Here is a 20,668-nt window from a genome sequence, read left to right as displayed (position 1 = left end):
GCCTGTATGTCGCATGGCGTTGTAATAGTTCTACATGATCTATTCTTAGTTGTTTTTCTTGATGAAGCCAGAGATCCTGGGCAGGGACCGATTGTGTTGCACAATGATGTTGTGCGTGTTTTATCTTGGATGTTGATTTCTTGATCATAGTTGGCAGGTGTCCAAAGGTTTGTTTGTTCCATTCTAGGAGGGTTTGTCCGGTTTTTATGAGTTTGATTTTGAGGTCTAGGATAGGTTCACTATCTTGTTTTTTCTCCCATGCCGATTCGACTATTTTCTTGAGTTGGGGATGAGAGAGCCACATGTGTTCGAATTTGTAGTTTTTAGTTCCTTGCCAATCCATTGCTTTCCTTTGTAGTAGTATCGCAGATTGATCTGCAGCTATTCTTGAAAGATGAGTAACTGCTCATGTGGATTTGACGTTCGCCAAAGTTGGGTTGCTAAAGCTCTATCTAATCTTTCTAAAATGTTATCCTGGCCAATTTGGTTTATGAGGTGGTCTGATAAAAAAAATCTAGGGGAAAACAACAACAAAAATAAATAAATAAACTTGTATTTTTTTTGAAGAAAAAAGGGGGTTTAAAAACCTCCTTAAAACTATTCAATCACCTCATTCAAATTGAGGTTGGAAGAAATACATGAAGGAGGATTGGTGACAGGCCACCATCCTTCAAAATTGTTGTGCATAGAAAATTGACATAGATCATGAGCTAGCGTATTGGAACAGATGGAAAGGTTACACTATCAAAGCATAATCGTCGGAAAAATACTCCAAGATAGCTTTAGTAATATTGCCTTCAATTATTAGTCTCCGCCAAACATGTATTGATTGGACATAATATTAGGGATGGTCATGGGGCGGGTATGTGGCGGGGATCTTGTATCCCAGTCACTGTCCCGTTCAAAAAAAAATCCCACACCTTCCCTATTACCCGCTTGATCTGGGACGGGGCGGGTATGGGAAATACCCGTACGGGGCGGGTTTTTTACGGGTTACCCATAACATTAAGCTCAAATATGATGAGTTAATTTAATAATCAATACCTAAGTTCAACCAATAATAATAATAATAATTTAAAATTTCAAACTCATAAATTCATCGTGAAATAAGCAAAGAAAAACAAATTGGTCTATAAACGAGCATCACTCATTTTAGTTCTTAATTATTTCTTATCAAGTATCTTCCTCCATGTTGATCACCTCATCGTCTGCTTCAGTTTCTTCCCAAAATGTTTCACCATCGAATTTTGATCCACCTAGCCAAAATAAGAAAGTGTATCATTAAAGTAATATAATATATATAATAAAGAAAGCTTAAATAATATAATATAATCAATACAATAATTAAATAATATAATATAATATAATTTCTTAGTTTAAATATAATATAAATAATTAATGATATCTTATACTTTTACGTTTTCTTTTATAATATAAATAATATAATTTCTTAGTTTAAATATAATACAAATAATTAATGATATCTTATACTTTTATCATTTCTTTTATAATATAATAAAATATATTTTCTTAGTTTAAATATAATATAAATAATTAATGATATCTTATACTTTTACCTTTTCTTTTATAATGAAAAATTTGCTGGTTGGTCCAAAGCCCATTAAGTTAGTTATATTAGGGTCCAACCGGATTTTAGACTTATGAGTAGGTCCATAATTATTTGAAACAAACAAATTGACCAGAATACCGTAGCACCATTCACGTGTGAACTCCACCAACTTCGTTTCTCTTTCCCGTACCACCAACTTCTTACTGTTTTCAAAGAGAAAAAAATTTCTCTTCACAGAGAGAATTCAGAGAATCAAAAACCAAATTCATTTAGAGATTTTTGAGAATCAAAAACCAAATTCATTTAGAGATTTTTGAGACAACAGATCTCAAAAATCATTCAGAGATTTTTGCTAGTTTGAAAAACCCTAAACCTAAATTTCTCTTCTCTTCCGATAATGGTTAAAACAAGAAAAATCACAAGAAAAATCCAAGAAGAAGAAACAATAATGGATGATAGCACTGATACTAGAACATCAAAGAGAAAATCAAAGAGAAAAAAGAGTAAAAAGGTTGAAAAACTGAAATCGAAGAAAAAAGGTACTAATTCAGAAAACCTATCAGAGTTTACATGCAACATCTACTTTGTGTTTCTAGCACTTAGAATTGGCAGTACATAACTATAAAACTGTAGAATAAGAATCAAAAGTGATATGCAATGTGTTTCATTTTATTTCTGATACATAGAGCCACCAATACATATATCAAATACTGAGGTTTTTTCTTAATTAGGTTGTTTAATGGCAGTACATAAGTCCAGTAGTGAATGGGTAACATTGTTTATGTGTCTATTTACCACTGTTTGTATTTCTGGTACATAATTGGCAGTACATAACTAAAAAACTGAGACATTGTAGTGTTTATGTACTCTAAATTCATCAGTTTCTTTGTTTATTTGATAATGATCTTTGGATATGAAGTACATAAGGCCAATAGTGATTGATTGTGTTTCTGAGATGATGAATGTGTAGTCCATAAATGTTATACTGAAATAAAACCAATTAAATTTTGCAGGTAAGGTTGTGCCAAAATCTGTTAGGAAGTTGTATAGGTCTGGTTTCACAACATTACATAGCCTGGTTGCCAGAATGAAGGCGAGTAAATATACTTTGAGTGAAGCCACATTGGAAAAGATAGCCGAATCTTCTTATGGACAGATGTTTTTGATGTTCTGGCACACTAAGTACTCAAAAAGTCATTGGGAAAAGTTGTAAGGTGCAGTGAAAAAGTACTTGAAGTGTTACAAAAGGGGCCGAGTCAAGAATGAGCTCACATTTGAGTTTGTTAGAAGAGGTGAAACACACATTATCACGTCGACACCAGAAAAAATGGGTGTAATGTTTGGAATGGCAGGAAGAAGAACTGATGACACCTTTTTGATGAGAGGTGGTGGATGGAGGCAGAAACCGTTCTACATTAGACACTTTGGTGATAGCAACACGGTTACAAGACCAATGATACAAGATGCCATCTTGAAACTGCTCAAGCGTACTGGAATCGAGAATTCTGAATCTAAAGGTGGCGAAGACAGTGATAATGACAATGATGAACAAGTACCCGATAGTGAAGATGCTGAATATATGGAGTACAGGATACCAAGAGTAGAAACTGAACAAACAATTGAAGATATGGTTAAGCTATTGTGCCTGTTTATGTGTATTACTTTGTTTTTTATAACAAAAGATGCTCATAAACTCAAAAAAAAAGTACTTTGGTTTAGTTGATGATCTTGAGAAGTCAAAGAATGTATCTTGGCCTGACCTGATACATAGTTTCTTAGAGAAGAAAATCAATCAGAACTACAACACTCCCGACGACATCACTGGTTGTGTCGTCTATTTGTTGGTATCGATCATCTAGTACAAGTTTTTTTTTTCCAAGTACATATTTACTCTACTGTCATTTAAGTTTCTGTATTTGATTCTATTGATGTTATTTTTGTCATAGTTGTTGTATGCGGAGCATACTCACTTGGCGAAACCAGTGACGTTACCAGATGATCGATACCTTCCAAGAGCGGCAAGGTGGAACATCAAAGAAATATCTGTTGAGTTTCTAAAGGATATGGAGGCTTCGCAATACACAGTAAGTCCCTAAGAAAAACAATACATATTACTAGGATAAGTTTTATTTCATTATGCTTCTTGTAGTTTTGGTTTAGGAAACAATGATGCACCAGTACATATCTAAAAAACTGATTAAAGTTGATGAATTTAAGTATAATTATTTATGTTTTCATAAATAATTATACTTCAATGATTTGTTTTAGGTAGGACACTATCAGAAAAGCAGTTTTCTGATTGACCAAAATGATTGTGTGTGTGTCATATGCACTATATATTTGAGTACATATATGTTATACTGATACTAAAACTGGTTATATGTGTGTGTTATATGTACTTTTCCAGTTCTCTAAAAAATTTAAGGATGAATATACTATGTATGAAAAAGAAATGTTGAATGAAATTGCTCAAAGGCTTCCAGTTGAATACGTGCTATTGACAGTAGATTGGCAAGAAAAGTTCGAGGATTTGGAAGTAAAGAATGAAGATTTGAGGCTGACAATTGCAGAAAAATGGTGTGAGTTACAGAGAAGGAAAGAGGACGGCCTCCCCATTGATGTGAGTATCCTAGAAGAGCTTTTGAATGATATATATCACAGAGCTTACCCACCTCCACAACCAAAATCGGGAGAAGAAGAATCTAGCAGTAGCTCTGAAGAAGGGCATGATGATTTGGATGACACCGTTCCATCAGCAACTACTCCCTTGGTAACAGAGGCTGAACAGGAAATTCCAGATGATACCCAACAAAAGTCGAATGAACAGGGAAATGCTACTCCAACAATGCCTGTTATGGGGGGCTCTGAAGAAAATCCCACACAGTTCGATATTGAAGTTTCACAGTTTAAAATTTGGGCTAGATCTGATTTGGAGCGAAAGGTGAAAGAGCTGCAAGAGGAAAAGAGCATGCCAGAACCATCACAGGTAAGTTATATTCTTTCTAGTATTAGTTTAGTTTGTAAAAAACTAAAACTTGTCAGTACATATATACTATACTGAAAAAACATACAAATACATATCTGCAATACTGATTAAAAACATATCACCTTATGTTGAATAACAGACTGAAAAGGCTGAACTCCAACAAACAGCAGCGACACAAGTTCTGGGTAATATTGAAGTGGAAATTGGTTCTCTTAGAGATAGACAGGTGAGCGAATTGAACGTTACACTAGTTAGTTCAATTTTATACTTTGTCATCCTATAAAATAATACAGTTTGGCATTGCATTTATGTAGGGTGCATCGCTTGAAGAAATGTTGCAAAATATGCAGTTTATGCCTTTGGTTTGTGAGCTGCCGAGTCTCAAAGAACTGCATACCGTGCCGATGGAGAAACTGATTGACCTGGCCATCCATGGGAAGGGTATTTATACTGATGAATACTCAAAATATCTACAAGCTGAAATTATGGGAGATCCTTATCCATCCTTAGGAATTCTTAGTCTGGAGTACCCGTCGACTGGTAGTTTACCAAGCTTGGAAAAAATGGAATCTTCTCAAATCTTCGACAAATTTTATGCTAAAGATCTGGATCCTCCATCACAAGTTTCAAGACCAACTTTTGACTTGGGTTTAGGACCAAGTGATCAAAATGGAGAAGAGGTGCAGCAGCCTGCAATTGATCTAGGTGCACCTGATCCACCTCAAATCCATCTTGCAGCTGCGCCTGCGCATAATGAAGCTCTAGTTGCTAGAGGAGCATCAGATCAAGCTCAAATCGATACTGGACCTACTGTTAATGAAGCCTCTGCAATTGTTTTAGCTGCAGCTGAACAAGCTCGTTTGAAAGCTGATCTTCAGCAACCTGAACAAGAAGTATGAACATGTTATAAACCTAGTACATATATCCTTCTGATACATATAACCAGTAGTACGTATATCAATTTTTGGTTAAATAGTTCGTAGTCTGATTTGTTTCAAATGCAGGGAACAAGGAAACCTTGGGATCCCATTCCATTCAATGAAGTAGAAAGGAAGAAGAAAATGAAGAATGACAGAAAGCAACAGCCTACTAAACAATTAGAGAGTCTTGTAAGTACCTAAATATACTTCTGTTTAATGAATTTATGTTTTGTTTTTAATGATGCTTTTAGCATATGTACTAATGATGCCGATTCTCAAACAGAAGTATCCAGTTTTAGATGCTGAAAAGGCAGAGGAAGCTCGACTGAAGAAGAATATGAGGGACGAAAAATCTAATGCATATGCTGAGACTCTCCAACTTCTTTCTGAGCTACAGAAGGTAATTATAATTACCAAAAGAGTGAAAAGTAACAACTTTATCAATACTTAATGGACCACTTATGTTACATATGTTCAGTAACATGGGAAAACCCAACAGTACATATGTTGTGTACTCAGTGAAACTAAAAGTACATAACTTCTGTACTGAAAAGAATCCGACAGTACATATGTTCTATTCTGTTCATTTTTTTTTGCTTTTTTAGTATCTCATTTGTTTTTTTTTACGTTTATGGTATATTGAAGGATAACGAACCTGGAGTTAGTCAAACATCAGAGGAAGATGACGTAACACTTGCCAAGAGACTCGAAGATAGGCTGGCTACAAAGAGTAATGAAGTCAAACCAATAGCGAAGTCGACTACATTAGTCATGGACAAGGAGAACAAAAAGCCGACTATCTCAGCCAAGGAGAAGAAACTTACTCCAAAAATCACATACACCCCTCAGAAGCCAGTAACTCAGAGCCACCCGCAGAAAAGAGTTGATCCTGAGTTTGCTAGTGGCAAAGGACTGTCGGGACCTAAAAGGCGAAAAACAAAGTCCAGAACTGAAAACCCAGTTGAAAAAGATTGCCCAACAGAGAAAGTTCAGAAAAAGGATGGCGAGAATGTGAGAAAGAGAAAAGCTAAAGGTGATCCAAATATGCAAGAACTTACTAAAAAAGTGAAGAATGCACGCAAGTTGTTGAGCCTAAGGAAATCTCCGTTCTATAAGGATTTGAGTTCACAACAAAGAGCACTTCTCTCTCCTTTTTTTGACAAAGCTACCTCAATGTGAGTCTCTCTTGGATAGGTCCCTTTCATTTTAAGAAAACTTTATGTACTTCATTTAGAATCAAACTTATAATTGATTTGGATTATTTGAATTTGCAGCAACAGTGCTTGGAAAGCTCCTGCTGTGATTGGTCATCACATATTATCTGCAGAGACATTTGAAGATCTGCTACATAACAGGGCTTTAGAGGGAGATCTTATAAATTACTGGCAATACCAACTGAAAAAAGCATATCATAATGAGCAACCGGTGAATGGACAGAGAAAGTACATTCAAGTACTCCACATTGATCCAACAGGCTGGGTATGTTTTCCAATTTATCTCGATAAACAACATGCATCATGTCTTTGTAAAGTGCAGTGCATATCTCTGATACTGTTTTACACTGAATCCGAATTCATGCTTATTTGTTTTATATATTGAGAATTTGAATAGCATATCTGCGAAACTAAAACAAAACAATTTTTTTGTTGATGTTGTAACAAATATTATGCTTTCATATATGTGTTTTACACTATAATTTTCAGTACATATTTACTACATTGATAAATTTAATTCTTTTTCAGTTTTATTTAAGTGACCCAGTACATCAAGTAGCAGCAAACACTGCTGTCTTCTTACCCATCAGGAATATGGAGGAAGGAACCAGGAAGATTATTATTCCAATGTCACACCAAAACGTGCATTGGACGCTTCTTGTGTATGAATGCGAGAAAGACGAATTCTTCCACTACAACACTTGGGAAGCTGTATCCAAAAACGAGTGTCTCGATAATGCTAATCTTATGGCAGAATACTGCTTGTTAGAAATTAATGAACGCTTGTCGAGCCTGCGCCTTCCACTTGTACACAGAGTAAAGATGATTAGTTACCCAACACCTCAACAGGGAGACTATCCAGATTGTGCAATATATATCATGCACATCATGAAGAAAGTTGCAAAGGAGGAAGTAATTGATGGAGTGCGAATGAGCTTGGGAGACCCAGAAGAACTAAAGGACAAAATACATAACAAGAGGATCTCTTTAGCATGCGACATACTCTCAGCAACATCTCCTCCTGAGGAGAGCTGGAATATTCATGCTCCAAAAGGTTTTTAAGACAGTGCTGATATGAATTAGGACTGCATAATAGAAGTTATCATAGAGAACATATTCAGAGTTTGCTCGTCTGTTTTAGACAATATCAAAGTTTAGTAATTATTGTTATTTATTTTGATAACAATTGTTCTCGAAACATGGTGTTTGTGTTTAATCTATGTACAGTTGTTTAGCTTTATAAAAATGTTGACATGTTGGATGGTAAAAGTCCATAGTATGAAGTGTTTTGGTGTGTCTTATGTAACATAGACCAGCTATTAGATTCAATTGAAGAATATGACTCTCTAAATTTGTTAATCATGATGGGAGAGAAGATGAATCTCAGAGCTGGTCTCTTTGTTTGGTGCGTCTTAATTGAACACACAATACATAATAGTTGTGCGCAGAAAGTCTTGAACAAACTTGGAAATCAACCTGAAAAACCAATAATATTGAAAGTGGATAATGCAGTACAAAGTACCATTAAAAGAGTCTTAAATGAGCACAAAGTACCTTGTCCCAGAAAGATATCAAACAATACATAATTTCAGCACTCTAAAAAAAGCGAACAAAAGTGTTTAAAATGATGCACAAACATAATCTGCATTGTGACCAATAGAACTAATAAGGGAGAACTGAAAATCTAAAACTCATGGGTATGAAGGAATCACAGTGCACGTTGCCTTGTTGTGGTGAGTTTTCTTCTTGCAGTTGGAACAACGAATGGACTTCCTAGCTTTTCCCATGCATTCTTGATACGATTTCCCTTCGGCCTACCTGTTGGAACTCGTGGATGGGGTGGAAAAATAGTATCCTCTGGCAGATACTGCTCTAGCCTATTGTAGTTGGGGATTAGTCTGATAGCAATTGAATACAGCTGCTGAAAATTTGTAACTTTGAAGTAGTCTTCGATATAATCTACGTATCGATCACCCTTGGCAGAAATAGTTGCTGTAGCATGAGAGCATGGAAAACCATAAACACGCCATCTTTGGCAGGTGCAAGTCTTGTTCAGCAGATCAACAGTGTGAGACCTGCAGATGCGTAAAAAGCTTTTCAGCACAAATAACTTAAAAGCAGTACATATATGCAACACTGCAAACAAATACAAAAAACAACAACATATGATTCACTCCTACATGTATGCTATAGTACTGTAATAGTTGTTTTATGGGATAAAGCTAACCTAGGCGAATGAATCTCATACTCATACGCAGATGACTGAGTAACATTCCAAACTCGACCAATTTGAATATGTTCTTTAAGTAACGCCTCGTAGGTAGGAGTGAGCTTCTCTGGGTCCATCAAAAGACTCATTTCGCGACGTTCATTCATCAACTCCATAACGCGTAACCTATGAATGGAACAAAAAGAACACCTGTAATAAATTTTGAACAAAAAAAAATGAACCAAAAACAAAGAAAACAACAACAAAAAAAACACACACACAAACCTGATCATGTCAACGAGGGCGCAGGCAGGCAACCTCTTGTCTTTCCGAATCCAATTATTGAAGGACTCAGCAACGCTTGATGTAGTCTGACCAAATATACAGCCAGTGAAGAGCGCGCTGGACCAATGTTCCCTAGGCATATTGCGGCAATACTCAGCAACCCCATGCCTTCCCATTAACTCCATTTCCATTAGTGCTTCTTCATATCTTGCTGGTGTGAGAGCATAAGTTGCTTTTTTGAAACAAGCCATAACTTCTTTGTACTTCTCGTCCGATTTCCTGATTGGTAAGTTTCCTTGCAAGTGGTAGTAACAATAGCCATGATGGGAAGTAGGAAAGTGTTTAGGAATAGCCCTCAACAATCCTTCATGACGATCAGACATAAAGGTGATAGGACGGTCATCAACAATGTTGCTAAGATTGCACATAAACCAATCCCAATTGTCAACATCCTCTCCTAGGACCAATGCAAAGGCTAGCGGATAAAAACCTGCAAAAAACAAACAGTACATAAATTATATACTGTCACTAAATATGTTGCTATATTAATAGATGTAACATATATTATGTACTGGAAAATAGACTAAGAATTTCCAGTACATAATAGACACATTGTACTCAAAAAAAGGTCTTATGCGTAGATATATGAATTAGTGTGTGTTAGACACAATAAATTTTCAGTACATAAATGGTATACTCAAAAAGTTCCAACGATTAAAAGCAGTGAATAACTTGTAAACAATTAAAACGTAACAAAGAGCACTTGCCTTGATTCCCATTCAGACAAGTAGCAGCCATAAGGTTACCTCTAAATCTCCCGGTCAGAAAAGTTGCATCAACAAAAGTCATTGGTCGACAAAGTCTATAACCTTCAATACAAGCGCCTATTGCAATGAATAACCTTTCAAATGTCTGAGTTGCATCGTTAAGCTGAAAATCCACATAAGAGCCAGGATTTGTTTCTTTCAATGAATTCACCCACCAAACCAGATCAGAGTAAGACTTTACATCATTCCCAAAAATTTCATGGTGTGACCGTTCCAAACCATGATATGCATGGTGATATTTGATATTAACACCATCACCAACTTTTATATAATCTTCAATTTCACGAGGCTTGATAAGTGGGTTGTGTATCACACGATCATGAATAAGGTTGTGTACCAGCTTCTTCGATACTTTAGGACTTCTCAACTTCACACCAGCTCCACAAGTGTGCCTACCAACATACTTTTTTATCCTAAAAACATCGCAAGTAGAATCAATAGCAACTGCATGGATCATCCAAGTGCATGAGACTTTACTGCATTTCATTGTGAACCTTTCACGATCATTCTTCACCTTTGTTACGCGATACCCAGTCTTCAAACAATACTTTTGACAGGCCAACCGAACATCATCAACACCACCACGAAAAAGCTTGTTCGGATCATCGAAAACATTCTCCCACCCATCGGACAGAAGAGGTTTAACAATTTCTTTTCCATCAGTTTCATAACTATCTCTATCTGCCCTAATCAGTTCTGAATTGTTGTCGACGTCGCTGAATGTAGAGGAACTACATCCACCAGCAGAAAGAAAATCCACATGCAGCTCAAAAAACGCCGATTTCTTTGAAAAATGCAAGGCAGCGAGACCATGAAGTTGAAAGTCGGCAATCACAGGCACTTTGACACCATTCTCAACATAAGTGATGATAATCTCAGAAGGGTTCAAGGTTCTCCAGTTTTCACAAATAAGAAATTTCAGGTCATCAATACTAGACTTAAAAGTAACCAGGTGAGCAAAATGATGATGATTATAATAAATGTATGCATAGCAGTAGGTATTTGGATTGGAACACTCTGCATCAGACATGTTTTGAACCTGCAAATGTCACAAAGATGTAACAGTATTAAAATACATTATTTCACATATGTACTGATGGTCAAACTAAAAAAAGTGAGAGATCTATGCAAGAAACAGATTTTAAGAGCAGTTTCTATGAGTATGCCATATATGTACTGCAGATTCATGAACTACAAAATCAACTGCATGACAAAGAATAATTAAGAATCTAGGAGAAACAGCAGAATCGAAGCACGTAATACGGTATTTCAGATACGTATTGATGGGTCAAACCAAAAAATGTGAAAGATCTATGCAAGAAACAGAATCCAAGAGCATAAACAATGAGTATGTCATATATGTACTGCTGGATAATACGATCTGAAAGTGAAAACAAACCTGATTTTGAAAAGAAAACAGAAATATAATCAAATCGAAAGCTAAAATAAGCTAAAAACTTAACAATCTAACCAAATAACTGAATAAATACGAACAAGATTCATAAAAAACAAACAGAACACAACCGATCTCCATGATCCAAAATTCAAATCTTATAATGATTCAAAAACTGTAGCAGAAACAATGAGTATGTCATATATGTACTGCTGGATAATACGATCTGAAAGTGAAAACAAACCTGATTTTGAAAAGAAAACAGAAAGATAATCAAATCGAAAGCTAAAATAAGCTAAAAACTTAACAATCTAACCAAATAACTGAATAAATACGAACAAGATTCATAAAAAACAAACAGAACACAACCGATCACCATGATCCAAAATTCAAATCTTAAACATGATTCAAAAACTGTAGCAGAAACAATGAGTATGTCATATATGTACTGATGGATAATACGATCTGAAAGTGAAAACAAACCTGATTTTGAAAAGAAAACAGAAAGATAATCAAATCGAAAGCTAAAATAAGCTAAAAACTTAACAATCTAACCAAATAACTGAATAAATACGAACAAGATTCATAAAAAACAAAAAGAACACAACCGATCTCCATGAAACTGTAGCAGAAAGAAGAAAATAGAAAAGATTAAGCAACATACCTGTTAAAATCACTAAAGAAATCTTTAGAAACCCTAGTCCGAAAGCGAGAAGAAGAAAGGGAGCAGAAATCGAATGTGAATTCGCTAGTATTTTTTTTTAGAAACTTTGAAATAGGCTGCTTAAATATATGTAGGATTGGAAGGGTAGTTTAGGTATTTGAAAATTTCACACGATTTGTCCCGCACGTGTACAGGACCTGGGATTAAAAAATTGGGTCCATTTTTGTGTTTTCTTTTTATTATGGACCTCTAGTTACTGGGCTTTAGTGGATGGACCTGCCACTAATTAGTATCACTATAATAGTACCTATTGGTAATTCCTAGTGGATTGATAACCGTCGACGCCTGATACAAGTTAAAATCTTATCAAAATTTAAATCTCGATGTTATCGGACGGCCCAAGATTAATAATGGTTACACGACTTGTGTTTTAATTTTCTTTTTCTTTTTCTTATTATTTTTTTTCTCCAGCGGAAAAAAAAGAAAGAAAGAAAAACAGTAGCGCTTAAGGGAGATTATCCAGTATTGTTATCGTAATCTTCCTTTAGGGTTTATTTGTTGTTGTGAATACGAATTGAAGTTGCAGTTAAATTTTTTTGAAGACGAAGAATTTGAGTAAACATGTAAGTAGATCGAATCGATTTCTTCTTAAATTATATTATTTTTCAAAGATTATGAATGTTTAATATGATTATATTATTTTTAAATCGGAGTAATAATTGGTCCAAACATGTAAGTAGATCGAATCGATTTCTCCTTAAATTATATTATTTTTTGTGTTAATTTGTTGATTGATTGATTGAATTTTGAATTCTAGGTTTTTTTTTTTTTTGCTTGTTGTTTATTTGATCTGAGCATGGATACGATGCATTCTGCCTTCTTTTGATCCATTCCAGATGTTCTAAAAACATGTATATCTCCACTCAAATTACTCCAATTCTCATTGCACCTTCGTTGTGTTGAAATTTTTCAGATGGTGAAGAGTGTTTGGAGGCAATCTTGAAAAGGCTTGAATCAAAGGTTTCTAACCCCAATTGTTTCAAAGAGAGTGCATAGCTGCATCTCGAAGATAGACAATCTTGGTAGGTACTGTACTAACCTTTTCCCAGGTTTTGTATGGAAAGGGATGAAATGGTTTAACCTGCTTGTGGAAGTTGTTTTCTTTCGTCGAGTCTTCTCTTTCCATTCTAACATGCTCTCCCAACTCTTGTATCTTGTGGACTATTGAAAGAAGAATCGGCTTCAAGGTTGCTCTATTATTTTTGTTTCTATATTTTATTTCATGAAATCGACATAGTATTTGTACAAACTGTAAAGCAATCTTGCTGACTCAGTGCCTGATTGTTACACTGCTCAGAATCAAGTATCACACCTTTTTTTCGATGTGTTTCTAGTGTCTGATTTGTGTTTCAGTTGAAGGTTTCTAACTCGACGAATTAGGACTAGTCAAACGAATAAACAGCAAGATATCTTACTTACAAGCTCCCAAATTAGAGTTGTCAACTAACTAGAATATTAAGTTCAGGAAATTGGTGCGCCTGGAGAAAACAACAGGAGAGTTTCTGAATTGGGAACATAGAGTGGACTTATTGTATTTCTCATGTGAGGCTCATATGGTGACTTTTAAGTTAATCTTTGATTTAAAAAGATCTTTGTATTTCTTTTAGTATGCAATCAGTTCTTGTTCTTGTTTGACTTTTACGAGAGGGATGAAATATTTCCTGGGGATCGTTATAAACGGTTGGGATCTTTGTCCATTCATTTTTGTTAAACGGTCTCCTTTCACAATCTCACGTCCACAATCTTACGGCCCTTACTTTTTACTATGCTAACGCTCTAATTGATTACCGTTTTACTTTTCGGATGTTTAGCTTTGCTGGTTCTTCCTCTCCATTTGTTTCAATAGCTAGCTATGTAGAACTCTGTTATGAGCTCGTGCTATATCTTTCGAACTTACTTCAACTACTTCCTTGAAATAATAAATGTTATCAATGTCCTTGCGTATATAATTTATTTTTGATGGTTGTTTGTTAGCTTTTAGGTGTTCTTGATGTACTTCAAGTAGGCTGCAAGTTGAGATTTCCTTGTCCAGACTGTTCTGAAACCATAATACAGAAAATGCTGATTGCAGCCCCACTTCCAAGTATTAAGATCCATTGCATCTCTGATTAACATACATAACTAGGAACCTTAGTCCTTAGATGTAGGGTTTAAACTATGAAGTAATTATCTCCTCAGTACGAAGTGAAGTTATACTTCAGCACAACTGGAAGAAAATGCAGAAATTTTAACGTTTTTCATCCATATATATCGTTTCAGGTTTTCTGACTTCCAGGAGAGAAGCAAAGAAGGAAGAGGGAAGAAGATTTTAGCTTTGGTAAGGTATGATCTTATCTCATGTACTGTTTATATAAGAAATTGGGTTTGTACATTTTTGTGCATATAGTCTAGAGCTGAACATATTGGTATTCAATTTTTCTAACTAATATTCCGTTAGATAATGTTGATTTTGAATTCATTAGACTATAAACCAAATCATGTTTTTCATTTCCTCTTATCAACGTGAACACATATTTAGATGCTATAATGCAAACAGAAAGTATATGAATGAATGCGGCAACGAAAGGGACCCTATCCATAATCCCATTGGCCATTACAGAAATTTTACATATGTAGCTAGGTAGAAAGATCAATTTCTAGGTTACAAATTAGACATAGATTAACATCACACACGGGTCAGAAATGTACTGTAACTTTTTAATGGCCCCATCATAAACAACAAGACCTCTATCATTCTAGATTCAACTGCAATAAATAAGTAGAGGCTGTAGAGCTTCATGATTGACTTGGGATTAATCTTCGCTGATGATTATTGATTTTCGTTCATTCTCTGTCCATGTTAATTTGAGACAAGGCAATGAGCAATAGCATTGTCAATTTCATGTAGTGTTGGATTAGACTATTTTTATACTCTGAGCAAATCGGTTGCCTCTTGTAACTTGCATGGTCAGCAAAACTGTCAGATCTTTTTCTGCCAGTCTTTCTGACTCTGTGAGCAGATGTCCAAGTACTCTCTGTCAGGTGGCAAAACAATGCTTAATTTGGTAGACTACCAGTCAGGCTCTTTGGTCCGCAACGTATTTTTGTAACAAAGGCTGTCAGGCACCCTGGCTATCAACTTAGAATTAAACACAATAATATGTCTGTTAAATGCAAGACCCACTTTTGCATTTAGTGTCTTATCTATCTGTCAACTTGTTAGGTGTTAGAGTTGAGTACCCAGAAACATCTGTATGACTTTTTAGTTCTGTAACGTTTATTCTTATCTGTAACATGTTTCATGAAATCCAGGGACACTTACAGCCATTTTTTCTGAAAGCATGGAACAATTGTCAAAAATAACTGAAGATATCGAAAATCTTCTGGAAAAAATTGAGGTAACAATTCTGTTTTGTTTTACATTGTTTATCAATTATTTTTACTATTGATTTTCCTTATTGCTCTAAAAGAGCTGTAATGATTTGATATAATCAGAAAAAGTCCTTACCTAATGAACAAATAATTGAGAAACTGCGGCTTGTGGCACATTCTCTTGATAACTTGTAAGTTTTTTTTCCCTTACTGATTAACTTAATCTAGTAAACAACTGCAATAAGAACCTGAGCCTTAGTTGGACTTTTATTATTTCATGAAGAAGAATGAGAAACAGAAAAAGGAAGAGGAAAAGGCTGAGAAAAAGGCTGAGAAGTATGGTAAGTATAATTTTTTTTTCAATCGAGGCGTATTTCTATCCTAAATTATTAAATAGATGTTTCCTTTATATACTTCATTTAGTATAAGAAACTTTGTACTTTAATATATTTCCAGAAAAGGTTATAGCCAAGAGAATTAAGAATGTAAGTGATGATTTGGACAAGATTGACAAATCAGAAATTGAGCTGAGGAAAGATACAAATAATTCATTGGATGATATAAGATTGCGAAATATGATGTTTCAAGGCTTCGTGTCTCTTTTATTTGGTTTGCAAGCGGGTCTTAATCCAGAAAGATGGTGGACGTTATTTTCGATGGTAATGTCTATGGCCTTTAGCTCCATATGGATTGTCCAAAAGGTTGGTTTTGAGTTATGGAGCTTCAGAAAGAAATTTAGAGATCTTTACAAGAAACAGAACAAAATATATTTAGATGGAGAAGTTTTGATTGTTGATTGGAAAGTATCTGAAGAGAAACATAAGTTTTCAGCTGAGTTAAAAGAAGATTTTTCAAAATTTCACAAGTCCCTAACATTGGATAAAAAACGTGTTGGAAATATGGGATGGACATACTTGGGCAATTTTATCTTTTATTCAGTGTTCTCTCTTACAGTACCGGTGTTGCTATATTTTGTTCTCATGGCGATATCTGAGAGAGATGCAGCTACTTCTACACATCCCCCTTCTACTCCTTGAAGGTGAGTTTCATATCCTGGACTGTGTGAATAATAAAATGTTGCTTAGTTCTAAATTTTCTTTGATTACTGTCCTAGAATGAATGAATAAGTTTTAGCCATTTTAGAACCTCTCAATCTATGTAATCTGATGCCTTAATAGCTTTACCTGGTTAGTCATATAATCATTCATCTCCATGCACAATTTTTCAATTTAGTTCCAGAGGGTCTGCTTGAATCCTTGGTTATGCTCTAAATATTCAGTTGAATCACAAAAATAAGCCCAGTGTTTGATTCTCCTCAAAAGTTGCTAAAACAAAGAATTTTATTGCTGTTTTGGAAGAAAATGTATGATTAAAGGAAGGGATTCTGAACAGTAATTTATTGAATACTGCCTGTTGTTATCTCTATTTGAGCAATTTCTTCTTTGAAACTAGGTAAATGTAATTTGAAGATGATTTTTTATTCCAGGGTAGGAAAATATTAGAAAGCGGAAGTAATATGACCATGTAAATGGTGTTTGAGATTGAATAACATTTAAATAAATGACAGTTTCCATTGACTATCGTATCTCTTAATCAGTTGGCATTTGCTCTTTCTGTTAAATTGGATGGTATCTAATTTCTCTGGTTAGTGTAGCTTAGAAAAGGGAATGGTTGGTTTAATGGTCTTCTGCAAACTACTTATTGGGTCTCTGATCAGATAGAGTGTCTACGGTACTAATTTAGTACTGTCATAGATGGGTAGTCTGTTGTACCATGGTTTCAATTCTAGTACTGATAATTGTTTCATGAGTTTCATCAGTTCCTATGAAATTTTGATTTCAGGGAGTCTTGAGTATTTGGAAGTTCTTTTACTTTTTATCTTCCATAAAATCCTGTTTTTTTTGTTGTCGAAGGCAACGATGGCATGACACAACTGCTTGTGAATTGTTTTTTTCCCTGGATTGCATTTACTAGTAGTTGCAGTTGGATTTCCACAAAGGAAAGTTGTAGGTGGCAGCAGTGTTTCTAAGGTTTCAAGTTGTCATCATTTACGGCTTCTGATATGGACAAGTAATGATATGGATAAGTTGCTGGAATTGTTTTTTTGTTTCTTGAATTTTCTTTCTAAGTGATTGTTTGTGAATGCAGGTATAGTAATCGTGGACTTAAGTTGATGCAATGATGCAACATGCAACCAGGCAGCTAAGCAAGATGATTACTCACTAGCCTGTTGACATTGTAGTTAGTCTGTTACAAGAAGACATTGTTTTTTCTTTTTGCTGTTGACTGTTGTGTACTTTAGTTTGCAGACTGTTTGTGTGTTTGTAGTTTGTGCTTTCTTTTTCGTGTGTGATGTGTGAGACTGAGAGACTGGGAGTAGTGTTTGTGTGGGTTTGTCTTTCAGTTTCACTGAACATTTTGAAAAACAAATAAACTCTGTTAAATTTAAATTTGAACTTCTTTTCCCAGAAACCGGATTTTATCGGGAAAAAGAATCCGATATCCGATAACTTAGCCATAACCTTATCGGATTGTAACATTGTATTGCAGTCATTCCACTTAGGTCCTGCATAGAAACAAAAAAAGACAAAAACGTGCATGATAGCTCTAGAACACTGATGACAGTATTGCAGTGTGTGAAAAGGCAAGGATCTGGAACAAGGAAACTACAAGGATGGCGTTAAAGTTGTACGCTCATTCTCAACATCTGTGAATCAATAACTCTTCTCAGGCAGAAGGTGAGAGCAACTCAATGCGGATGGGACTACTGGTAGATGAGATATAATCATGGTGGGTTTGTTGCAGTTGCAAGTGAAATTAGGGATCAAGGAGGATAAGGTTATAAAGCCTATAAGTCGCATAGGGACGAGATTAATATGCAGGATTGGAGGTCAGAATGTGATTATGAAAAAGGTGATTCTCAGCAACACCATTTGACAAATCAAAAACGTAACTGCTGACATCTAGGTTGATTCCAACAAACTGAATTTCATTCAAGTAAGTCATGTGAAGCGTAATTTGGTTCAGGGTTGAGCCAATTGTAAAAAAACTTGCTGCCAGATGCGGCTTGATACGGATACCCAGCAAAATTGTAGCACAAAAAAGACTCGGGTAAAGTTTCAACAATTTTATTGGCTCATGGTTGGGAACAACGAAACCTCAGTTTCAGAGCCACCGTGTACAACAATCTTTCCCTACGATTGAATTCATCAATCAACATATTATGAGATAGTTCACTAGCCCTGACATTTCCATTAACCATAAAAACCAAGACAAGAAACCCTTCATCAAACCATACCCTATTATCCTTCTTGCACAGGGATCTCATAACTGCATTAACCGTAATTAAATCTAGGATGATACCCTAGTTTCATCAAACGCTTAGTTTTCAGACAAAACTAGTGTGCACTGCACAATGATATATCTATATCTACATATATACACACTTTTTTTGATGCCAAATGAAACTTTCATAAATTAATGCATAAAAGTTTTGTTTAACAAGAACATAATTAACAATAAGTTGAAAGTTGATTGGAATCTATGTTTTACGTATACTCCCACTGTATTGGTATGACTGAATCCGCAGCATCCAAAGAGACAAGACTATGAGTATGAATTGTTGTTACGTAACCATGTTTTTCAGATGTCTTCCGGTTAAACACCTTCCAAGTACCTAAACGCAGAGTGTAAACATACCATTCTTTATCTAAGCTGTGCCAAGGATGTAGAATGAATTCGCCCGACATCTTAACGTAGTCAATTTCTCTGAAAGACGTCCAGTACTTGCGAATCGGGGACGACGTCATCAAGTGTTTTTTATCCCAACGCTTGGCATTGTAGTTAAACACCCATATGACCGCCACTTGAGGGTCAGTAGACGACAAAGGATCAAATAGGCCTAATTCGCCATCCAAATCAAAAAGTTCAAAATCTGCGTCTCTATGCATGGAAGATTCATTAGATGGCTTAACGACTTCCATGGTATTAAATTCCTCGGTTTCTAAATTGAATGACAATATAGAGTTGGTTAGGCTAGGGTAAACACCGTTCTCCACCCAATACATGCCACGGTTGACCATCCAATAAAACGTTCCGTTAATAAATACTGGTAATCTTCTTCTACATGGAGGATAAGAGCAGCTACCAACACTTCGTCCCTGCTTCGTTCTTAAATTAAGAATCTGATAGACCCAAATGTTGGTACCAGTTAACAGACGTACACAAATCACTTCGTACTCCTTTTTGCATGGATGGAAGTAAAATCCACAAACCCATGTCTCTGGGTTTTGACGGATCGGCCCCACTACCCTAGGGTCTGGAATAACACACGGTGGGGAAGTCACAATGACTTGTTCTTTTGTAATCGGATTACAAATACAGAAAATTGGCTTCTGGCAACCGTTGATCGTACTGAGTAAAAGAAACCCATCATATGAACCGCAGATATAAATTGGTCTCCTGCAATTCCATGATCTAAGATCCAAGCTTGTGACCTCCTCAATATTATTGCAATGTTCGTTACATGGAATACCATCAAAAAGGAAAAGTTTGATGTTATTGTCAATGGATTGTGGACTAGATTGCGCAACAATGGTCGGAGTAGCTGGGCGTCGGTCTAGGTGGGTACGCATGAAGTACGGATCCGTGGTTAATTGATATAATAAGCATTGTTGATTAGTTTGCTGCCAGAGCTGGAAGATGGACTTAGCTGGAAGTCGACTAAGTATGTTGGAGATGATATCAGAAGGAAGATGAGGGATAGGACGACTCTTCTCAATTGCTCTAATCAATTGAGGGAATTCCGAAAAAGGATATCTGTCAAGTGTGTTGGTGATGATATAAGCAGGAAGATTAGGGAGTGTGTTGGTGATGATATCCGAACGAAGATTAGGGACAGGAGGAGGATCCTCTTCAACACTATCCTCGGCTTTATTTTTTGTTGACAATAACATATCCCAAAGGATTGGAACCCAGGCAATGCATGGATGTTGTTTACCCATTGATCAGTCTGGAATATTGGACAAGTAAGATGATGAAAGGGAGAGGTTTTTATACAGATTCAGATTTTTAGAGTCCTAGAGAGCATAAAACACTTACCCGGAGCAGATTATGAACACAAATTTATATTTCCACCCAAATTACCCTTCTCTCTTAATTAAAAACACAGACTCAAAAATCAAAAACCT

The 20,668-nt window shown here is 35.6% G+C and overlaps 3 protein-coding genes and 1 long non-coding RNA gene across 11 annotated transcripts; 2 read left to right on the top strand and 2 right to left on the bottom strand.

Moving 5' to 3' along the window:
• Positions 1 to 5,389: 5,389 nt before the first annotated feature.
• LOC113361078 lies at positions 5,390 to 5,813 on the top strand. The gene is made up of 3 exons (XR_003364935.1): positions 5,390 to 5,449; positions 5,561 to 5,665; positions 5,760 to 5,813. It is a non-coding gene; the product is annotated as an uncharacterized LOC113361078 (long non-coding RNA).
• A 2,585-nt stretch (positions 5,814 to 8,398) lies between these two features.
• LOC113358956 (protein FAR1-RELATED SEQUENCE 6-like) lies at positions 8,399 to 10,863 on the bottom strand. The gene is made up of 5 exons (XM_026602665.1): positions 10,847 to 10,863; positions 9,952 to 10,742; positions 9,185 to 9,674; positions 8,918 to 9,085; positions 8,399 to 8,765 (listed from the first exon to the last, which is right to left on the bottom strand). The coding sequence occupies exons 1-5, from the start codon at positions 10,861 to 10,863 to the stop codon at positions 8,399 to 8,401; spliced, it is 1,833 nt and encodes a 610-aa protein (XP_026458450.1).
• Positions 10,864 to 12,544: 1,681 nt separating this feature from the next.
• LOC113355217 lies at positions 12,545 to 17,974 on the top strand. Of its 8 annotated transcripts, none has more exons than XR_003362214.1 (8): positions 12,545 to 12,691; positions 13,042 to 13,150; positions 14,388 to 14,450; positions 15,420 to 15,505; positions 15,603 to 15,670; positions 15,766 to 15,820; positions 15,936 to 16,518; positions 17,628 to 17,974. XR_003362214.1 is itself a non-coding variant. In XM_026598031.1 (8 exons), the coding sequence occupies exons 4-7, from the start codon at positions 15,449 to 15,451 to the stop codon at positions 16,514 to 16,516; spliced, it is 768 nt and encodes a 255-aa protein (XP_026453816.1). In that variant the 5' UTR covers positions 12,545 to 12,691; positions 13,042 to 13,150; positions 14,388 to 14,445; positions 15,420 to 15,448; the 3' UTR covers positions 16,517 to 16,518; positions 17,628 to 17,974. The 8 variants fall into 8 exon arrangements, 6 of the variants coding, with proteins under 6 accessions (XP_026453816.1, XP_026453820.1, XP_026453819.1 ...); XR_003362213.1 differs by having other exon boundaries at positions 15,763 to 15,820; XM_026598031.1 differs by having other exon boundaries at positions 14,388 to 14,445; positions 15,759 to 15,820.
• A 1,053-nt stretch (positions 17,975 to 19,027) lies between these two features.
• LOC113358954 (putative F-box protein At5g62660) lies at positions 19,028 to 20,482 on the bottom strand. The gene has a single exon (XM_026602664.1). It carries the CDS (start codon positions 20,480 to 20,482, stop codon positions 19,028 to 19,030), a length of 1,455 nt encoding a protein of 484 aa, XP_026458449.1.
• Between the last annotated feature and the right edge of the window lie 186 nt (positions 20,483 to 20,668).

This window comes from Papaver somniferum, chromosome 3 (genome assembly GCF_003573695.1).
Source record: "Papaver somniferum cultivar HN1 chromosome 3, ASM357369v1, whole genome shotgun sequence".
In the NCBI taxonomy this organism is placed as follows: Eukaryota; Viridiplantae; Streptophyta; class Magnoliopsida; order Ranunculales; family Papaveraceae; genus Papaver; species Papaver somniferum.
This window is presented reverse-complemented; position numbering and strand designations above follow the sequence as displayed.

What these genes read in the sequence shown, in the direction of transcription:
- LOC113358956 (XM_026602665.1), bottom strand. An exon ending in TTGTCTGAATGGGAATCAAG is followed by an intron (nt 9,675 to 9,951) that starts GCAAGTGCTCTT and finishes TGTTTTTTGCAG; the next exon opens with GTTTTTATCCGCTAGCCTTT. An exon ending in GCCCTCGTTGACATGATCAG is followed by an intron (nt 9,086 to 9,184) that starts GTTTGTGTGTGT and finishes TTCCATTCATAG; the next exon opens with GTTACGCGTTATGGAGTTGA.
- LOC113355217 (XM_026598031.1), top strand. Translation starts at nt 15,449, where the DNA reads ATGGAACAATTGTCAAAAATAACTGAAGATATCGAAAATCTTCTGGAA. An exon ending in GCACATTCTCTTGATAACTT is followed by an intron (nt 15,671 to 15,758) that starts GTAAGTTTTTTT and finishes TTATTATTTCAT; the next exon opens with GAAGAAGAATGAGAAACAGA. An exon ending in GAAAAAGGCTGAGAAGTATG is followed by an intron (nt 15,821 to 15,935) that starts GTAAGTATAATT and finishes ATATATTTCCAG; the next exon opens with AAAAGGTTATAGCCAAGAGA.
- LOC113358954 (XM_026602664.1), bottom strand. Translation starts at nt 20,482, where the DNA reads ATGGGTAAACAACATCCATGCATTGCCTGGGTTCCAATCCTTTGGGAT.